We start from the raw sequence: 18878 nt of genomic DNA, 5'->3' as shown, positions 1-18878 counted from the left end.
CATGTGTGAGAACATATGGGATTGGTATAGGAGCGAATAATGTATTAATCATTCATGCAGAGGATTTGGTTGATCATTGGTGATCGGGTTGGGTTTATGTTAGAGGATTAAGTCCTTCAGTATTGAGCTTAACTGGGACTGTATTCAGGCATAGGAGATGCTATCATTGCATTTCATTCCTTCTTCTAAATTATAGTCTTGATTTTTATGTAGTCAGTGAGACTCCTTTTGTAATGAGCAGTGTGCTCTAGTTTGTTGGCCTTCCTGCAAGTGCAAGTGCAGGCCCCTCTATTTGTAATCACATACTTACTGCAGAAGTATTATCTGATTGTGGGTAGGCTTCCCACCGTGGCTTTTCCTTTTACCGGGTTTTCCACGTATAAATCTTGGTGTCATGTGGATGGTATTTATTCTTAGCTTATTGCTTGTGCTTAATTGGTATATCTACTATTTCAGTATTTGGTTTATGCATTCCAGTATTGATCTTTTGGGTTTCAATTTTTAATTTTTAATTGCTTAAGGTTCTGGTAATCAGGTGACAACTGATTCACCCCCCCCCCTCTCAGTTGTCTTTTGGTTATTTAAATTGTCTAACAATTGGTATCAGAGCTTTGGTCCTCTCTACAGAAGCTTAACCGCTTGAGGAAGATCCTATGGTGACTAACGGTTCAAGTTCATCTAGTTCAAATTGTTGTTATCTTTCGGAGAGATATTCCTAGGCTTGATGGAACAAATTACAGAGTTTGGAAGATTCAGATGGAGACTCATCTGAGATGCCTTGGTAAGGAAATTTGGGAAATCACAGAGAATGGGGTTACTCCTTTTAATCCAGCATCTAGCAATCTTCCTCTGGCAAACTTGGATAAGGAGCTTGAGAATGATTGTCGAGCAAGAGAAGCCCTCTTGTGTGCACTTTCTGATCAACAAATAATGGAATTAACTGACAAATCATTGGCAAAGGCTATATGGGACAAGTTGGAGACTCTTAATGAAGGTGACTCTCCTGTTAAGATTTCTAAACTTGATGGTTATCGGGTGAGATATGAAAACTTGAAAATAGAAGAAGATGAAAGGATTACTGCATTCATGGAAAGGGTAAATGAGATTGTGATGGGAATTCAATGTTGTGGTGGAACTTTTAGTGAAGATAAAATATTTTCTAAATTTCTGAGAGCTTTTCCATCAAATTATAAGATGAAGGCTACTACAATTAATTAATTGAGAACAATGGCAAATACTTCTATCAATAGGGATACCTTGTTTGGGAAATTATCTTCTTTTGAGCTTGAAGAATTTGGACCTTCTAGAGCTCTAAAGTCTGAACCTGCTTTTCATGCATTTACATCATCAACATGCAAGCAAGATTGGAAAGCTTTGTATGCAAAGGAATTGGATGGTATGAAGAAAGAGGATGAAGAATTTGATAAACTTGAAGCCCCATTCTGCTAGAAGAGTACCTAAAGGACCGGTAGGAAGTAAGTATGAAGGAAAAACACCTTTTAAATGTTTTGCATGTAATAAGATAGGTCATTTTGCATCTAGATGTCCTGAAAGGAATTCAAGATTTGAATAAAGAGCTAGAATATCTTTTAAGCCTAACCCTAGATATCAGAACAAGTATAAGTACAGGAAAAATAAAGATAAATCATGTTACATTGTGGATGAGGAAGGTGTGATTGGTTGTGATGATGAACTGGCACAAGACTCTGCTAGTGGTTCCGACAGTGGAAAGGAATGGGTATTCCTGGCTATCAAGGAAGATGATCCGACATTGGAAGAAAATATACCTGAAGAGAAGGCCCTTGCTGCTAAAATTGAAGATAAGAATGAATGGGTAATTGACAGTGGATGTTCACATCATATGACTGGAGATAAAAGGAAGTTTCTATCTTTGCAATAATTCGATGGCGGTCTGGTTAGATTTAGAGATGACAAGGCATGTATGATCAAAGAAAAGGAACTATATCATTAGATGGTAAGAACAATACTGATAATATTTATTATGTTGAAGGTTTAAGGCATAATTTTATGTGTAGGACAATTGGTGGATAAGGGATTTCAATTACAATTCAAGGATGGAAAATACAAAATCATTAATAGATCTGGATTGGAGATTGCAACTGGTACTCAGACAAAAGGTAATATATTTTATTTGAATTCTGGTGAGAAGACATGTTTGATTGCACAAATTGATGAGAGTTGGCTATGGCATAAAAGGCTATGTCATGTGAATTTTGATTGCATAGTAAAGATCAGTTCAACTAAGGTAGTTAGAGATATATCTAAGATTGTGAAGCCCTATAATTTGGTATGTAAAGAATGTCAAATGGGAAAACAGGTCAAAATCTCTTTTTAAGAGTATACAAGACAAATCTAATGATGTTCTTGATCTTATTCATACTGATTTGTGTGGCCCTACTAGAATTAAAAGTTTTCAAGGTGATAGATATTTTATGCTAATCATTGATGATTATTCTAGAATGATGTGGGTTACTTTTCTAAACGAGAAATTTGAGGCTTTTGAAAAGTTTAAAATCTTTAAAGATAAAGTTGAAACTGAGACAGGATTGAAGATTAATGTTTAAGGTCAAATCATGGTGGAGAATTCACATCCGGTGAGTTTAATAACTTTTGTGAGAGGCATGGCATAAGGAGACAATTTTCTGCTCCCCGGACACCTTAGCAGAATGGAGTTGTGGAAAGGAAGAACAAAACTATCTTGGATGCTGCTAGAACCATGATGATGGAAGCTAATCTACCTCATATCTACTAGAGAGAAGCAATGAGCACAACAGTTTATACATTCAACAAAGTACATATCAAAGGAGAAACTAGTAAGACACCTTATGAATTATGGTTTGGCAATACACCTACAGTTAAGTACTTCAGAATCTTTGGTAGTAAATGTTATATTAGGAGAGATGATTTAATTGGCAAGTTTGGTCCTAGATGTGATGAAGGAATATTTCTTGGTTATTCTAATGAAAGCAGGGCATATAGATGTTATAACAAGAGATTGCAGAGAATTGTGCAAAGCGCTAATGTCAAGGTGGATGAGCATAATAGAAGTCATATCAAAGTTTATGAGCAAGAACCGGCAGTGGAAATGATGATAACTGAACCGGTAACACCTTTACCGAAACAAAGTGTTGAACCAGTTACTCTGGCAGTATCAAAAAATTCAACAGTAACTGAAGAACAGGGAAGAGGAACAAAGAGTCAGAAGACTCCTAGGTATGTAAGGTTGAATCATTCAGAAGAACAGATCATTGGGGATAAGAACAATGGAGTGATGACAAGAAGGAGATTGGCAACTAATGAGGTATGTTTAATTTCTCAAGTTGAACCGATATCAGTAACTGAAGCATGTAAAGATGAATGTTGGATGAAAGCTATGGAAGAAGAATTAGATCAGATAGAAAAGTAACACATGGATTTTAGTTCCCCAACCTAAAAATAAGAATGTTATTGGAACTAAATGGGTTTTTAGGAATAAACTAAATGAAGATGGACAAGTTGTGAGGAATAAAGCTAGATTGGTTTGTAAAGGATCTTCTTAGAAGGAAGGAATTGATTAAGGTGAAACTTTTACACCTGTAGCTAGGATTGAAGTTGTAAGATTATATCTTGACAATGATGCACATAAAAACTACAAGGTTTATCAGATGGATGTTAAGTGTGCTTTTTTGAATGGGGATCTTGATGAGGAAGTTTATATTGGGCTACCTGATGGTTTTTCACTTTCAGATGATAAAAACATGGTTTGTAGGTTAAGGAAAGTTTTATATGGATTGAAATAGGCACCTAGAGCTTGGTATGCAAGGTTGGACAAATATCTTTTATAGCTTGGTTTCACTAAAAGTAATGTTGACAGTAATTTATATTATAAAGTCAATGATGATGATATACTAATTATTGAAGTTTTTGTTGATGACATCATTTTTAGAGGTGAAGATAAGTTGTGCATGGAATTTTCTAAAAATGTGGAGAATGAATTTGAATTGTCTATGATTGGGGAGATGAAATTTTTCTTAGGTTTATAGATTACTCAAACTGATAAAGGTATTTTCATCTGTCAAACTAAGTATGCTAGGGAGATGTTGAAGAAATTTGGTATGGAAGACTCTAAACCAGTAAGTAATCATGTGGTTACCAGTGAGAAATTGTCACGGAAAGATGAATCTGCACATGTAAATCCTACAAGATACAAGTCTATGATTGGAGGTCTGCTATATTTGATTCAGACTAGACCGGATATAATGAATGTTGTTTGCATTGCATCAAGATATCAAAGTGATCCTAGAGAAAATCATTAGTGTGGTGAAAAGGATTTTTAGATACTTGCAAGGTACATCTAAATATGGTTTATGGTACCCTAAAGATGATGACTTTACTTTACGTGCATATACAGATGCAGATTGGGCAGGTGATGTTGATGACCGAAAAAGTACTTTCGGTGGAGCTTTCTTTCTTGGAAAGAAACTTATTTCATGGATCAGCAAGAAACAATCATGTACTTATTTATCTACTACTGAAGTTGAGTATGTTGTTGTTGCTATTAACTGTACACAATTCTATGGATGAAGCAAATGTTGAAGGACATTAAAGTGTAGTGCAATGGACCAGTAGGTATTCACTATGATAACTCTGCTGCTACAGACATATCAAAGAATCTGGTATTTCACTCTAAGACAAAGCACATATCTATCAAGTATAACTTTTTGAAGGAGAAGGTGGAAGAAAATGAGGTTAGACTGTTTATGTGAACACTAAAGAGCAGATTGCAGATATCTTCACTAAACCTTTGTCTAAAGAATCATTTGAGTACCTCAGAGACAGATTAGGGGTTTCTGCCCCTTCGGCAAAAAACTGATTGATGCTATTTTGCATTAATCTGGAATGCATTATCAAAGATATTATTCATTACGGATTGATGTGGGGATGCTATTGCTCAGAGGGAGTAGTTAGCCTTGTGATTCAATGGTTTTTGTCTTTTCTTTGATATTAATGTCATATCTCTGGCATTGATGTCAAAGGGGGAGAGATATATGTGAAAAACAGAGATTTATAGAGATATCAGTCATAGGGAGAGTATGGATCATAACTTCATTGTCATATCATCTTGGAGAGTTTGTTGGATGTCTTCCATTGGGGGAGACTTGTTTGGCATTTTCTTGGCACATGGATGTTTGTCACATCTAGTGCTGCCATCAATGCCAATGGAGGAGATTGTTGGTCATTTAGAGGAATTGATTATGTGTTGTATTGATGTTTTGTCATTGATGTTAATACTAGATGTTTTGGTTGCTTTGCCGGTATCCTTCTGGTCCTAGTAGGTTGTTTGGTTTCTAGTTGGATTTGATCATGATGATCTGGTATGCTCTGGTATGTCTTGGCTTATGGAATTGGCTTATTCATGCTACTCATATTCATGTTCAGTCAGTTGGTTTTGATTTAGTGATTGAATGCTATCCTGTATGTTGGTAAGCTTGGTTTGTTGTTCCGGTGAGGGTTTCATCGGCAGAGCATTGTTGAAGATATTTCATGTTACGCATAAGTGGTGTTGGTGCGGCTTCTAGTGGAGATTCAGGATGTTGATGGTGATCATGTTCGAGACTTGGTTGATTGGGATCATTGCTTTAGCATGTGTGCACCTAAATTGGGTCCCAATTTATCTAGGTTATGGATCGGCTTAATCTAACATGTTGATTGGACTTCTCGATGTGTTTCTGGGATTTCTTATGAGTTAGATATTATTTGTTTGGTCTCAGGCTAACATGTTTTGTAATTATGTAATATGTTTTATTGTCTGGTAGCTGACCTTATTGTTTGTGGTCGAGGGTTTGTTTATATATGGTGTAAGATCTCATTGTAGATTATGTGTGAGGATATATGGGATTGGTATAGGAGTGAATGATGTATTAACCATTCATGCAGAGGATTTGGTCAATCATTGGTGATCGAGCTGAGTTTATGTAAGAGGATTAAGTCCTCTGGTATTGCGCTTAACCGAAACTGTACTCTAGGCTTAGGAGATGTTATCATTGCAGTTCATTCCTTCTTCCGGATTGTAGTCTTGATTTTTATGTAGTCAGTGACACTCCTTTTGTAATGAGCAGTGTGCTCTAGGTTGTTGGTCTTCCTGCAAGTGCAGGCCCCTCTATTTGTAATCACATACTTACTGTAGAAGTATTATCTGATTGTGGGTAGGCTTCCCATCATGGTTTTTCCCTTTATCAGGTTTTCCACGTGCAAATCTTGGTGTCATGTGGATGGTATTTATTCTTAGATTATTGCTTGTGCTTAATTGGTATATCTGATATTTCAGTATTTGGTTTATGCATTCCGGTATTGATCTTTTGGGTTTCGGTATTAAAGTTTTAATTGCTTAAGGTTTCATTAATCTGGTGACAACTGATTCACGCCCCCCCCCCTCAGTTGTCTTCTGGTTATTTGAATTGTCTAACAGAGTATTGGGTTGAAGATGTTGCTACTGCATATTATATTTTAAATAGATCTCCTACAACTAGTGTTAAAGACAAGGTGCCACAAGAGGCTTCATATGGTACAAAGTTAAACATATCTCATTTTAGAATTTTTTGTTGCATTGCATTTGCACATGTCCTAGAGGAACTGAGACATAAACTTGACAATAAAAGTGAAAAGTGTATCTTTGTATGTTATAATGAAAAATCAAAAGCCTATAGACTCTACAATCATGTCACCAAGAAATTTGTGGTGATCTTCTTCAGTAGAAAATAAGAGAACTAGAAGCATAAGGGAAATATATGAGCAAAAAAATGCAATTGACCAACAAGATATTTTTTCCTTTCTTTCCTATCAGCCAACCCACTTTGAAGAAGCAGTAAAAGAGGAACATTGGGTTGAAGCAATGAATCAAGAAATTGGAGCAATAGAAAAGAACAACACTTGGGATCTTGTTGAACTACCAAGTGACAAAACCAGCATTGGTGTGAAGTGGGTATATAAGACAAAGCTGAATGAAAATGGAAAAATAGACAAACACAAAGCAAGGCTAGTTACCAAGGATTTCTCATAGTAACTTGGCATAGACTATGGAGAAACCTTTGCTCTAGTAGCAAGGTTAGATACACTAAGAACTATTCTAGCTATTGCAGCTCAAAATAAATGAAAAGTTTTCCAAATGGATGTCAAATCTACATTTTTAAATGGCATATTGGAAGAAGAGGTGTATGTAGATCGGCCACTAGGATTTGAATTCAAAGGACAAGAGTATAAAGTATATAAGTTCAAGAAAGCCTTATATGGCTTATAGAAAGCTCCAAGAGCTTGGTACAATCATATTGTTACCTCCTTAACTATGGATTCAACAGGACCAGTCATGAGCCAACTCTCTATACAAAAACAAATCATGAATGTAAAATCCTTATAGTTTGTCTTTATGTTGATGAGTTGCTCTATACAGGAAATTTGATGTTAGAAGAATTCAAAACAGCCACGAAAAAGGAGTTTGAAATGACTGATCTTGGATTTATGAAATTAACCAATCTGCTCAAGGTTTTTTTTTGTCTGTCAACAAAAGTATGCCTCAAAAATTTTGAAAAAGTTTAGATTGGACAATTGCAAGCCAGCAGAGACACCCATTACTCAAGGAACAAAGTTGAGAAAACAAGATGATGGACCGTCAGTTAATTCTACTTTGTCTAAGAGGCTAGTTGGCAGTCCTCTATACCTCACCGTAACTAGACCTGACGTAATGTTTGCCAGATTCATGGAATCTCCAAAAAATTCACATTCAAAGGTAGCAAAAAGAATTTTGAGATATATTGCAGGGACAATCAACTACGGATTATGGTACACTCAATCTGAAGATTATTCACTCTCGGGATACACAAGCAGTGATTATGTTGGTTGCTTAGATGATAGGAAAAGCACATTAGGATATGCATTTCACTTGGGAACAAATCTCATCTCATGGGCATCCAAGAAATATCCCATAGTTTCAATATCTTCTGCAGAGGTAGAGTATGTAGCTGCAACTTCAGCAGCTTGTCAAGCGGTATGGCTAAGAACAATTTTGAATGATCTTGCACATGTTGAAAAGGAGCCAACTCCTATTTTTTGTTATAACAACTCGACAATTGCCTTGTCTAAAAATCATGTCTTCCACAAGAAAAGAAAGCATATTGACACTCATTTTCACTTCATTCGAGAGCTTGTCAATAATGGAGAAATTTCTTTTGACTTTTGTGGATCAAGAGATCAGCTAGTAGACATTTTTACAAAACCAATGGGAAAGAATATTTTTGAATTCCAAAGGAATTTGGGAATTTTAAGTGTTGATAAATGTAATAGTTGAGATTAGGAGGGAGTGTTAGTGATAACTCAACTGAACTTCGTAGCATGTCTGTCACATCGATAGGCTTTCCTCTTAGACTAAATGTTGTTAGTTTCAGATTTAATGCGGTCAGTTTAGATTAATTTTAGTTAGCTTTAGTTCACCGTATACTTAGCTTCAATTCCAGTAACTGTAATGTAAACAGTTTTTTTCTATTTATTATGAGAAGGGTGTAATCCCCATAAGACTTCTTCCCTCTAATTGTTGTTAAATCTCTACTACTGTTTAATCTTTGTGATTATTTAATCTCTGTGATTATTGTCACAAACCAACTGTGTACGTCTTGCAGTCATCATACCATGAGAAGGCTACCTTTGTAGACATATGAAAGGTGGGTACATAAAAGGTATTTCTAGTCATTACACAAAGTTGATAGAGGTCATGGGAGCAACAATTCAAATTGTAACTTTGGAAACATGTGTAACTATTATGTAAGTTTACACGAAAAAATTTATTTTCATATGTATTACATTCTACAAACTTAAGAAGTAGACACAAGATAGATTAGCATTTATGTACAACTATTGTTGGATTAATATGTAAGAATGGATTCTTTTCTTCATTTGATATGAAAATAGAGTATTGAGAAATATCTTAAATGTGCAAGTCGCAAAGCTTAGTGGTGGCTTAATCATAAGTTAATTTTATGAATTTATGAGATTTGAATAACAAAATTAGATAATCCTATGATTTTAAAACTCAAATTCAATGGGTAATTAAAATAAAAATCTCAATGAACAAAGAAGTGCACATTTGCGTACAAATTGTAAACGCAATCATAAATGTCAATCTATATTCTTACAAAGATCTGACGAACTTGGCATAGATTATAGACTTGGCCTTAGACATTGGAATAATAAGCTTTATTGACTTTCTTGAGCACTCAACATAAGATATTTATAATGAATAACGGATTATGATTTCTTCAAATAATTAATTTTACTTCAATGTTGCCTTCCCTTCATGTTCTTCCAAATTGATTGGTATATTTCTATTAATGAAGGATTGTAATATGCTTCATCAAATCAAACCTTTAGGTTTTGGGCACTATTTAAGAAAAAGTTTAAAATTCTTATATACACTATATGGCTTGGTAACTTGATGGAATCTTATTTATGGGAGAAATTCATGATGTCTTTTGAAAGAAAATTATGATTGTTTAACCTTAGAAAGAGATAGAAGTGTATACCCTACAACACTTAAATTGAACACTCACATTTGTAACATGGCAAGAATAAATGGATAATGAGTTATAGTATGGGTTATTGGACCTATTTATTTTAAATCTAGAAGAGAATTATAAGATCCTAATTACTCAATTCAAATCTTTGTAGCTACAAAGATGTGATTTACCAACTTTAAATACCCTAAATAAGCTTGAAATTGTCAAATATAAATTTCTTGGACATAAGGCACCTACATATAATAAGTGTTTGTTGCCTCAAGTCACTATTTGGGGAGAAAACCTAGAAAAAATAGCTCACCTATTACTATATGTTTAGTAGGATGATATTTCTCTCGAAGAATGATATCAAATCATACATCATTTTATTCATAAAAGTCTTATATGTTCTCCTTGACAAAGATCATCAAATCATCCTAATTTTTAAAGTCATATTATACATAGTTGACTTACTTATTATTTAATCAAATCTTATAGACTACAAATTTATTTGTTTTGTCATCAAAAGTGACTATATTCTAAGATCAATTATGAGTATCTCAAAGTTAGGTATACATAGTACTTTAAGAAATGTAATATGATCAAATTAGTTGTTATTGCAACTTGTATTTAGTTGAAACCTTAATCTAGTTTGCAAAATATTATATGAAACTTCAAAAACAACTAATGCACGTTAAAAAGTTAGTTTATTATGGATTTTATTATTCTTGCACCAAAAATAAATTATATAATTGTGTTACTAATTATATTGATAATTCTAGTTATAAGAAATCTACCACATATTTTGCCTTCAAAATAAATGGTACATGTGTTATTTCATGGATGGAGTAATACTTAAACAAGCTCTTATATAGATCTTCAATAAAAAAGTAGTTTTGGAAGCATCAATGTGATTAAAAGATTAGTGGAAGAATTTTTTATTTGGGCACTAGTAAAAGTTTGACCTTATTATATGATAATAAAGCTGTTTTACTCTTACCAAAGAATCTTATTTTCAACGAGAAATAGAAAAGCACGATGAAGATCATGGGCACTTCACTCAAGGGAAAGTATTTCATTATAAAATTTCTCTAATTTTGTTCATCTGATTATTAAGTGTGTTCTATGATCAAGAATAAATAGATTCAAATCTCAAGCATCACATATTAAACATGCAATGATTAGCCCTAGGGCGATGCCATTGAGGAAGAGTGTGCATGTTATTAACAACTTCTAATGGCTAAATCTTATATTAAGACCTAATGAGCATAATATAAGACCTCTAAGCATTGCATGCTCCAAATTCATCAATACTTGGCCTTAGATGATGTCATTGAATGAGATTTTGCATGTCAGTGACCTAGCCTCATGGTGAAATCTTGGATGTATGACCTAACAAACATAGCATAAGAGCTCTAGGCATTATATGTGTAAGTTCTTTAGATATTGTAATTTATTCTCTTTGTAAAAGCATTGTATTGTATAAGACCTACGAGCACTATGTAATGAACTTGGAGGAGCCTAGATTGAGTACTGAACTAATAAAAACTTTATAATATCTTATATACAACATCATTTTTAAAACATTGAGATCATAAATTATAACTATATAACTTTCATTTAGCCCAGCACATGTTCTTCATTTTGACTTATATTTGTGTTCATGTTTATTACTATAAAAAGAACCCATTTTACTAGAGTACTTTATATTTTCATTTATCGAAACTGAAAGTGATGCCCCTTATTAACATTTAGCAAGGTTGTTAAAACGTAATGTTGTCAGAGGTCATTCCTTTTTAATAGTTGTATATTGTTTTAATATAATACAAAGTTATACATTTTTACATATTATATGTTTTATTAAGCATATCTCATCTAATTTAATTATTAGATTATTGATTATTTATAAATGGTAGTTTTGAATAGGTGTGATTAATACCCTTTCAAGTATTTAACCATCCATGTATTTAAGAAAGTTTTGTCTCATTGAGAAGTGTGAGAATTTGAGGATTTATAGTGAATTCTATCATATGCACGAGGTATTGTTGGTCATGTGGAAGTAAGGAGAAAATTTCTCAAGTACTAGCTATATTTTTTAATAGACAATTTTGAAAGTATTTTATAACAAAATGATGATTTATGAGTTTTTTATTTAAAAAAAATTCACCATTTATATATTGTGTAATATATTTAATCTATGTATCTTATAATTATGATTTTATTTATTTTATATTTATTTGTAAGAATTAGTAACCTAAGATTCTAATTTCTAATATGAACCAAAGCGTAGAAGTACACAAATTGCAAGATCAGATCCATAGCTACAAAATCATTCTTAATCCAAATTTGATATAGACAAAGATAAGTCTTGTATAGAGTCTGGAAGGTAAAGCACAAATAGAGAAGTACTTTTAGTCCCAAGAACAATAGATTGCAATGATGTCGGTCTCATTCTTCTTCATCAAAACTAGAGCTAAGTACATCTATCTATCACATTTAATTCAAACTTATCATACCCAACTTTCATTTGTTAATCTAAATGTGAGACAAGTAGATGGATGGTCTCTAAGGAGGAATGGGAGGAAAGAACATATCTTTTCTACAATAAAGGGGCGGTGGAAACTGAATGGCACTTCATCTTTGACTGTGCAGCATATTAGGATATCCATCAATATGAGGACAATTTGAAGGTGTGCAATCTAAAGGAGCTATTAAAGGGGGCGAGACTTCACAAAACTGCAAGCTTCTAGATCTAGATCAAGATCCACAATAGAAGAACTGACAATAAAAAGAACCTGAAAATTTTTAACGACGCTGCTCTCAGTCCCATAGATTAATTATTGTGGACATCATTAAAACTTATTCATTCTTACATTTATTTAATTATCCTAAATCAAATTTATGGAAAGTTTATCCTTCTTTAATAAAGGATTTTAGCTACATTTTCTCTATGGCAAAAATTGAAAAGCACATAAAAAGTGAGAGCGTATTTGGTGCCGATTCGCCTAGTTCTCTCTACATTCAAGTGTAAAAATTTTGCAACTGTAAACGCTTCTGGAATAAGCCTAGAGTTCAGATTTAAAATTTTCTGAATTTTAAAAGTTTAGTTTGAAAATAAGTTGGTTTTCCTCGCATAGGAGACTTCTACAGCTTTTCGATTTCTTTTGATCAAGATTTAACGACCGTGGATAAAGAATAATGCATTCCAACCCCAATGGATTGAATAATCTTATTAGGAACATTTCAGTCTGAACAAGAAAAACCATATTGGACCCGGTAACAATAGGAAGGAGTAAAGGAGTCTTTTCTTTGCATCATGTGTTTTCTAGACCATATATATATAAAGGACATAATCTAACAAAAGCTTCATAAACCTCTTCATTAAATGTGTGACAGAACACAGTCACACTTCAATGTCCACATCCTTGAATGTCAACGAATTTCAATTCTTGATACATGAGTAATTGCGATCAGAATTTGGATGGGGAATTTTCTCTCATCTACAGTATTATTTCTTACTATTGAAAGAAAAACTTCTTTACCCTTATAATTGCTGTAAATTGAACAAACCTGAATAGCATAAATCATAATCTATAAAACGTACTCCAGAATAGTTGACCCATAAGAACTATTACATTTAGGTCAATTTCACTGACTATTTCCGTCTATTTTTCACTATGGCTTTGTTGTTTCATATTGATAGTCTTCTTTCCACCTATTATAATTCTGCTAGGCCCAGAGCGAGCTAGAATAGCTTTGGACTCAGATTACATCAGAATACAATTTGCATTATGTGGTATACTCTGCATTAATTTTGATATAATCATAGCTTAAATCACAACCCCATGCTTGACTAGAGCCCTGGCCGGATCCTGTATTTCAATTCCAACAAGTCCACAAAGAAGACAAATTTTAGCAAATTGATAAAGCTTCAACTAGTCCAACTTTCACTGGCAGTTGTCGTTTTTACATGTAAATGTGTTGAAGTCAAATAAACAAGTTTGATAGAAGCAGGAAATAAGTGCCAATTATAGCAATATATTGTCTGAAATTGTCTACAATCTGTATACAGAAAATAATACTATTCTAAAGCCATTCGCCTTTCTTAAATTTTCTACTAAAATGCATTATTGTTATGGATCAATTTTTCTGTATTAAAAAAATTAGACCATTGAAACTATGTTTCATGAGTTTGTGATTACCTATGGATATACTGATAAAAACTGTGCCATGGATCTCTCCAGCTTTTTTGAGATAAGCACTTGCTGATGCTCTGTTTAAAAGAAACAACGTAAGTCTTTGTTATATCTAAAAAATTACATTCTCAAAACATCATAAGGAGATAAATAGCACAAATTAACAGTGACAGTAGAATGATGACCGGTCAAATGGCAATGGTTGTCCACCATCCATGAGCAGAATGTCCCCAAGTGCAATCCGGAGATTATTTGGGTTAAAGTGAACCCCAGCATAACCGGCTGCACAAGCAATACGGCCCCAATTTGGATCCCTACCATAAATGGCAGCCTGAGGAGGAAACAATAATCACATGTTAGTATCCTAGACCATTCATGGTGGAATGCATTATGACGAAGGATCAAAAAAGATAAATACTGCAAGTTTCTTCAAACCTTTGTCAGTGATGAAGATGCCACTGATCGGGCAACGTTTGCTGCTTCCAATTCATTATTGGCACCCGTCACTGTCACCTTCTCAAAATTCATGCACACAAGATCAGAAAAAAGCAATATATAAACCAGGGGAAAATATACCAACACTACATATAGGTAAGAAAAACATTATGCATAAATGAAGTGTATCGGAACACAAGTTTAACCACTGAAGCTGAGACCACAAATTTCTGTGGCTCCATTTTTCACGATTGATCACCGAAACAGATGACTTCAAAGGGTTTAATGCTAAGTTACTGGTTCGGGTTTGGGCTTGGGCTCAGGTACGCAAACCCGGTTCGTGGGTTTGGGTAAAAACATTTTGCCCTTTGGGTTTGTGGGTCAGGTTTGTCCGTGTGTGTGTGTGTGTATATATATATGTGTGTGTGTGTGTATGTATGTATGTATATATATACATGTTATAAGTAAAAAGTTAAAAAAATATTCAGAATTATAAAACTAAATACATTTAATAGTATGCTACTTCATCATTGATCAATGCATGACGAAAACCCAACGATAGAAGGGGTGCTTTTAGGGTTTTTAATTGCAAAAAAAGGTCAAAAATGTATGTTTTTGTTATGTTTTGGTGCTCAGCACCTTTGAATACGCCCAAGTTCATACCTAGTGAGCCCAAACACCTAGGTACGTACCCACGGCATACCCAAGGCAAACCCCATGCGAACCCAAACCCGAGCTAACCCAGTTCAGATGCGTGGACCAAAATAGGCGAACCGGGTAACATAGGTTTAATGTGATGGTTGTTGATTGATTCATGATGCGTTGTACAAAGAAAATTTCCAAAGTGCACCTCTCCTTGAAAAATCACAAAGTGATAGGTGACTTCCATGTTGTTGGCATAGGAGATATTGATGTAGTATAAGGGGTTAAGTGGTTATATTCCCTTCAGAAATTCACTCAAAATTTTCAGACCATGGAACTTAAGTTGTGACCTATAATGGGAATAAGGTAGTGTTCTGAGGAATATCAAATGGAGCTTCTGGAATTGTTTCCACTACAAGAACGGAGAGAAAATTTTACCATTGTGATGCAGGAGCACCGGTGTAGTTCTTACCAGTTGAGCAATTAGCAGTGAAATTGCTTGGAGATCGTGGCACTTCTTCATGTTTGGGAGTTCAACGTTGTGGATTTGGATTTATACCCTTAAGTTCGTTGTTCTTATCGTGTTCGAGTTTCATTGCATTTGGATTTGCTTCCGGTGAGATATCGATTCCGGTATTGGCCCGGTTGATATGTTCTTACCGGTTAGTCTTGCAGTGTGTTGAGACAAGTTGGATCGGGTTGCGGTTGATCTCCATGACTTGCGGATCGTTGATTTATGTTTCTTGTGCCTTGTTCGATGTTCCCGGAGAACAGCGTGATGTTTTATGCACTTTGGAGATGTTCTTAGTGATTTGAGCCGACATGTTACCATTAGTACATTTCATTGTGAACCGGTTGGTCTTTGGGCCGACTTGATCAAGTTGTTATTATTTGTGGACGATATAAATAGAAGTTTTGCGAATCATTTGAGAAGATAGAAGTTCGAGATCAAGCGATGATGTAGAACCGGCGAGATTCTGGTCTGGTGGACTAAAGCCAGAAGGGCAGAGGTCAGGATTAAGGTTGAACCGACAGATTGTTTCCGGAGGCCGATTTGATGTGTAGATGATCTACGGATCTTATATGTGTGTTGTAAGCATTGTTTGTATCCTGGACTGCAATCCAGCATGTGGCATATGTAATTCGTCAAGTTATAAGATTTGTTCATACTGTTTACCGGTTGTGTATTCTATGATGTTACCAGTTGTTCTTTCTGCTTTATCTAGTGTTGTGTTACCAGTTACCGGTGTATCTTGCATGGTGTTTGTGTTAGGCTGCAAGGATGGGATGTCCTTCATTGGATCTCCCCGCCTTGACTGCATCACATTATCAAGTTGCTTGGGCAGTCCAATGTTTGATAACTCCCACCACTTATTTAGATGGCAAGAAGTGTTATCATGTGGATATCCAATCTATCTCTTTTGATAAGCATAACAAAGTTTTCAGCAATATACCTCTAGGAAGGCCACTAATGGAGGTTTTGAAAATGTTATAGTGTTGGAAGGAGCCAAACCAATGATTACTTTTCCATATCGCCATGATAGAAGACATGACGAAGAAATAGAGAAAGCGATTAAGAAGCATTTCGACATTGATCACATTAAACCTAGTTCATGTGCCTTTACTTCAATATGTAGTCTTGGTCAAGAAGAATGTAGTCAGCATAAAATGTCTATCGTTATATTTGATAATATTTATTTGTCAATGTATCAATTATTTGTATTAAGTGGGTTGTCACTCTCGGGTAGTTAATGTGTCAGTTGGTTGACGGTTGTGTACCTCTCGGCAACCGTCGGGACCTTCAAATATGTTGGGTACCGCCTAGGAAGTAGTAAGATATAGTCGGGTGAACTTTAATCCTTGGCTGACCATCTCTGGTCTTCTTCTCTATAGTAATTACATGTGCGAATAAAGATATATTTTACTGTTGTGTTTGGTATGCATTATCTTGTACATTATCATTTCTTGTATTTAATTTATCAGTCGTAACGATAAACATTTTGGCGTCGTTGCCTTAAAAGAAGTCGAGTCGGCCTTGAGTGATTCATGCCCATAGACCCCAATAAAGGTGAGAAGAGGCCATAGGGTGGTCAAGACCAAGCGATTAGGTGATCCGCAAACCCTTGGCCAGAGGGAGCACAAGGACAAGTCAAAGTCTGGAAGTACTCGAAGTGTTGGGACACTGGAGGTGGACGTGTAGAGGACACATGTGTGGCCAAGAGTGCAAGGAAAGCATCGGAACGTAGCGGTCAGAACAGTCCTCCCAGGTTTGGCACACCTGGAAGTACCCGGAGTGTTGAAGATGTTGGAGGTAGATGTGTATAGGACGCGCATGTGGCTAAGAGTGTAGGGAAAGCACTAGAATGTAGCGGTCAGAACAATCCCTCAAGTCCGACACACAAGGGAGTACCTTCCGAGTGAAAACAATGATGAACACCTAGGAGAAGCAGAAACTCCCTAAAAATTATAGGGGATGGATTGGACGATCCCGTACAACATTGCAGAACATGTATAACGATATGGGAGGCGAATGGCCTAGATGACGAAGACTGTTGGCTGAAGGCATTTCCCGCCACCCTTCGGGGAATTGCCATTGACTGGTACATAGACCTCGATGCCAAGTGCAAGGTGAGATGGACTAATCTAAAGAAGGCGTTCGAAGAAGAGTTTAAACTCCTGAGGGATGACAACGAGATTGTAGGTGGAAATCTATGATACCAAGTTGGGTAAAAATGAGAGTGTACGCGCTTACAATCGTAGGCTCAAAGAACTGTTGAACAAGATGGAGAACCAACCAGCCGACGGGTTGAAGAAGAGGTGGTTCACTGAGGGATTGATCCCTTCGCTGTGCAAGAAGATGAAAGTAGTACCTCCATCCTCGTACGTCGACGCTTACAATCGGGCGATGGACATTGAGAGTCAAAACAAAATCTCCTCCTGAGGGAAGAGGAAGACCGACAATGACAAGAGCACTAAAGGTAGCAGTGACGAAGAATCCAAAACTGTACAAGCCCTTAGATGGGATATGTTGAGAATGATGAAAGAATTCATGGCCGAGAAAGCAACCAATAAAGAATGTAATGAACTATGGTGTACTGAGTGTGAAATTGAGGGGCACACGAAAAGTAATTGTCCTAGAAATATGTTTTGTGAGATTTGCCAAGTGCTAAGGGGTTCAATCAAGGAGTGCCCATACAATTCGAAGATGAGAAGTACACAAGTACTCTTCACACAGGGAGAGTCCACTCCATTGAAACCACAAAATGTATTGCCTGGTGGCAATGGAAATCAACAAGGGCGAAACGAAATATAGTATGACTCGAGGACGTCCTATCATACAGTGCCGACAATGTAGTGAATGGGGACACTGTGCGAGAGACTACTAGAATAAGAAAGACAACGTACAACTATTGTGCAAATGGTGTGGACTAGGGAATCATGATGACATCGATTGCCCAAAGTAGAAGGGTATTTATATGCTGGAGGTGGCGGAACAAAAAGAGGTAGTACTGGCAACCACGAGAGCATAGACAAAGAAGGGGATGTATTCGGACTCTTTTACGGAGAAGGAACGATTCCAAGAAGGTAGAGCTGAAGTAGAACAAGTGCTAGCGAAGGAATGAGTAACCTCCAATGGAACTACAGGTACGTCATTGTGGGCGTCAAAGAAGAACATAGTCTGGTAGGTGCTACAGACAATAGTACCCATCAAGATGGTAGACCTTCAAACTATGTCGCAATTGAGAATGGCAATTGCTAACATAGTCAATGACGACACAATCATCCAGAAGCAATGTATGCCACACAAGGAGGAACTAATGGGAAAACCACCACCCAAAGGGAATGAGTCCAATGATCCAATGTTGCTGACGGTGAGCATTGGGAGGAAGCTGACGATCGTCGAGATGGAAATAATGGGGAAGAAGTTAACAAACACCATTGTCAACGGAGACTCGGGAGTAAATGTACTGCCAAAAGACATTTGGAAATGTCTGGGGAAGCCGACGCTCTGGCTACCAACTTTCCACTTGGTAGGTGCTGACCAACACGGCATCCAGCCGTT

At 35.9% G+C, this 18878-nt stretch overlaps 1 protein-coding gene across 2 annotated transcripts in view; it reads right to left on the bottom strand.

Annotated features, from left to right (window-relative positions):
* Positions 1-12897: 12897 nt before the first annotated feature.
* Positions 12898-18878, bottom strand: part of LOC131065838 (arginine biosynthesis bifunctional protein ArgJ, chloroplastic) — a 133613-nt gene continuing 127632 nt past the window's right edge. For both annotated transcript variants that reach the window (XM_058000475.2, XM_058000474.2), the window contains exons 14-17: positions 14174-14251; positions 13924-14069; positions 13745-13815; positions 12898-13414 (exon numbers count right to left, since the gene is read on the bottom strand). In XM_058000475.2, coding sequence (XP_057856458.2) covers positions 13332-13414; positions 13745-13815; positions 13924-14069; positions 14174-14251 — 378 coding nt within the window. In that variant the 3' untranslated portion in view covers positions 12898-13331. The remainder of the gene's footprint in view (positions 13415-13744; positions 13816-13923; positions 14070-14173; positions 14252-18878) is intronic.

This window comes from Cryptomeria japonica, chromosome 6 (assembly GCF_030272615.1).
Source record: "Cryptomeria japonica chromosome 6, Sugi_1.0, whole genome shotgun sequence".
Taxonomy (NCBI): domain Eukaryota; kingdom Viridiplantae; phylum Streptophyta; class Pinopsida; order Cupressales; family Cupressaceae; genus Cryptomeria; species Cryptomeria japonica.
Note: the sequence above shows the minus strand (reverse complement) of the source record. Positions and strands in the feature narration are given on the sequence as shown.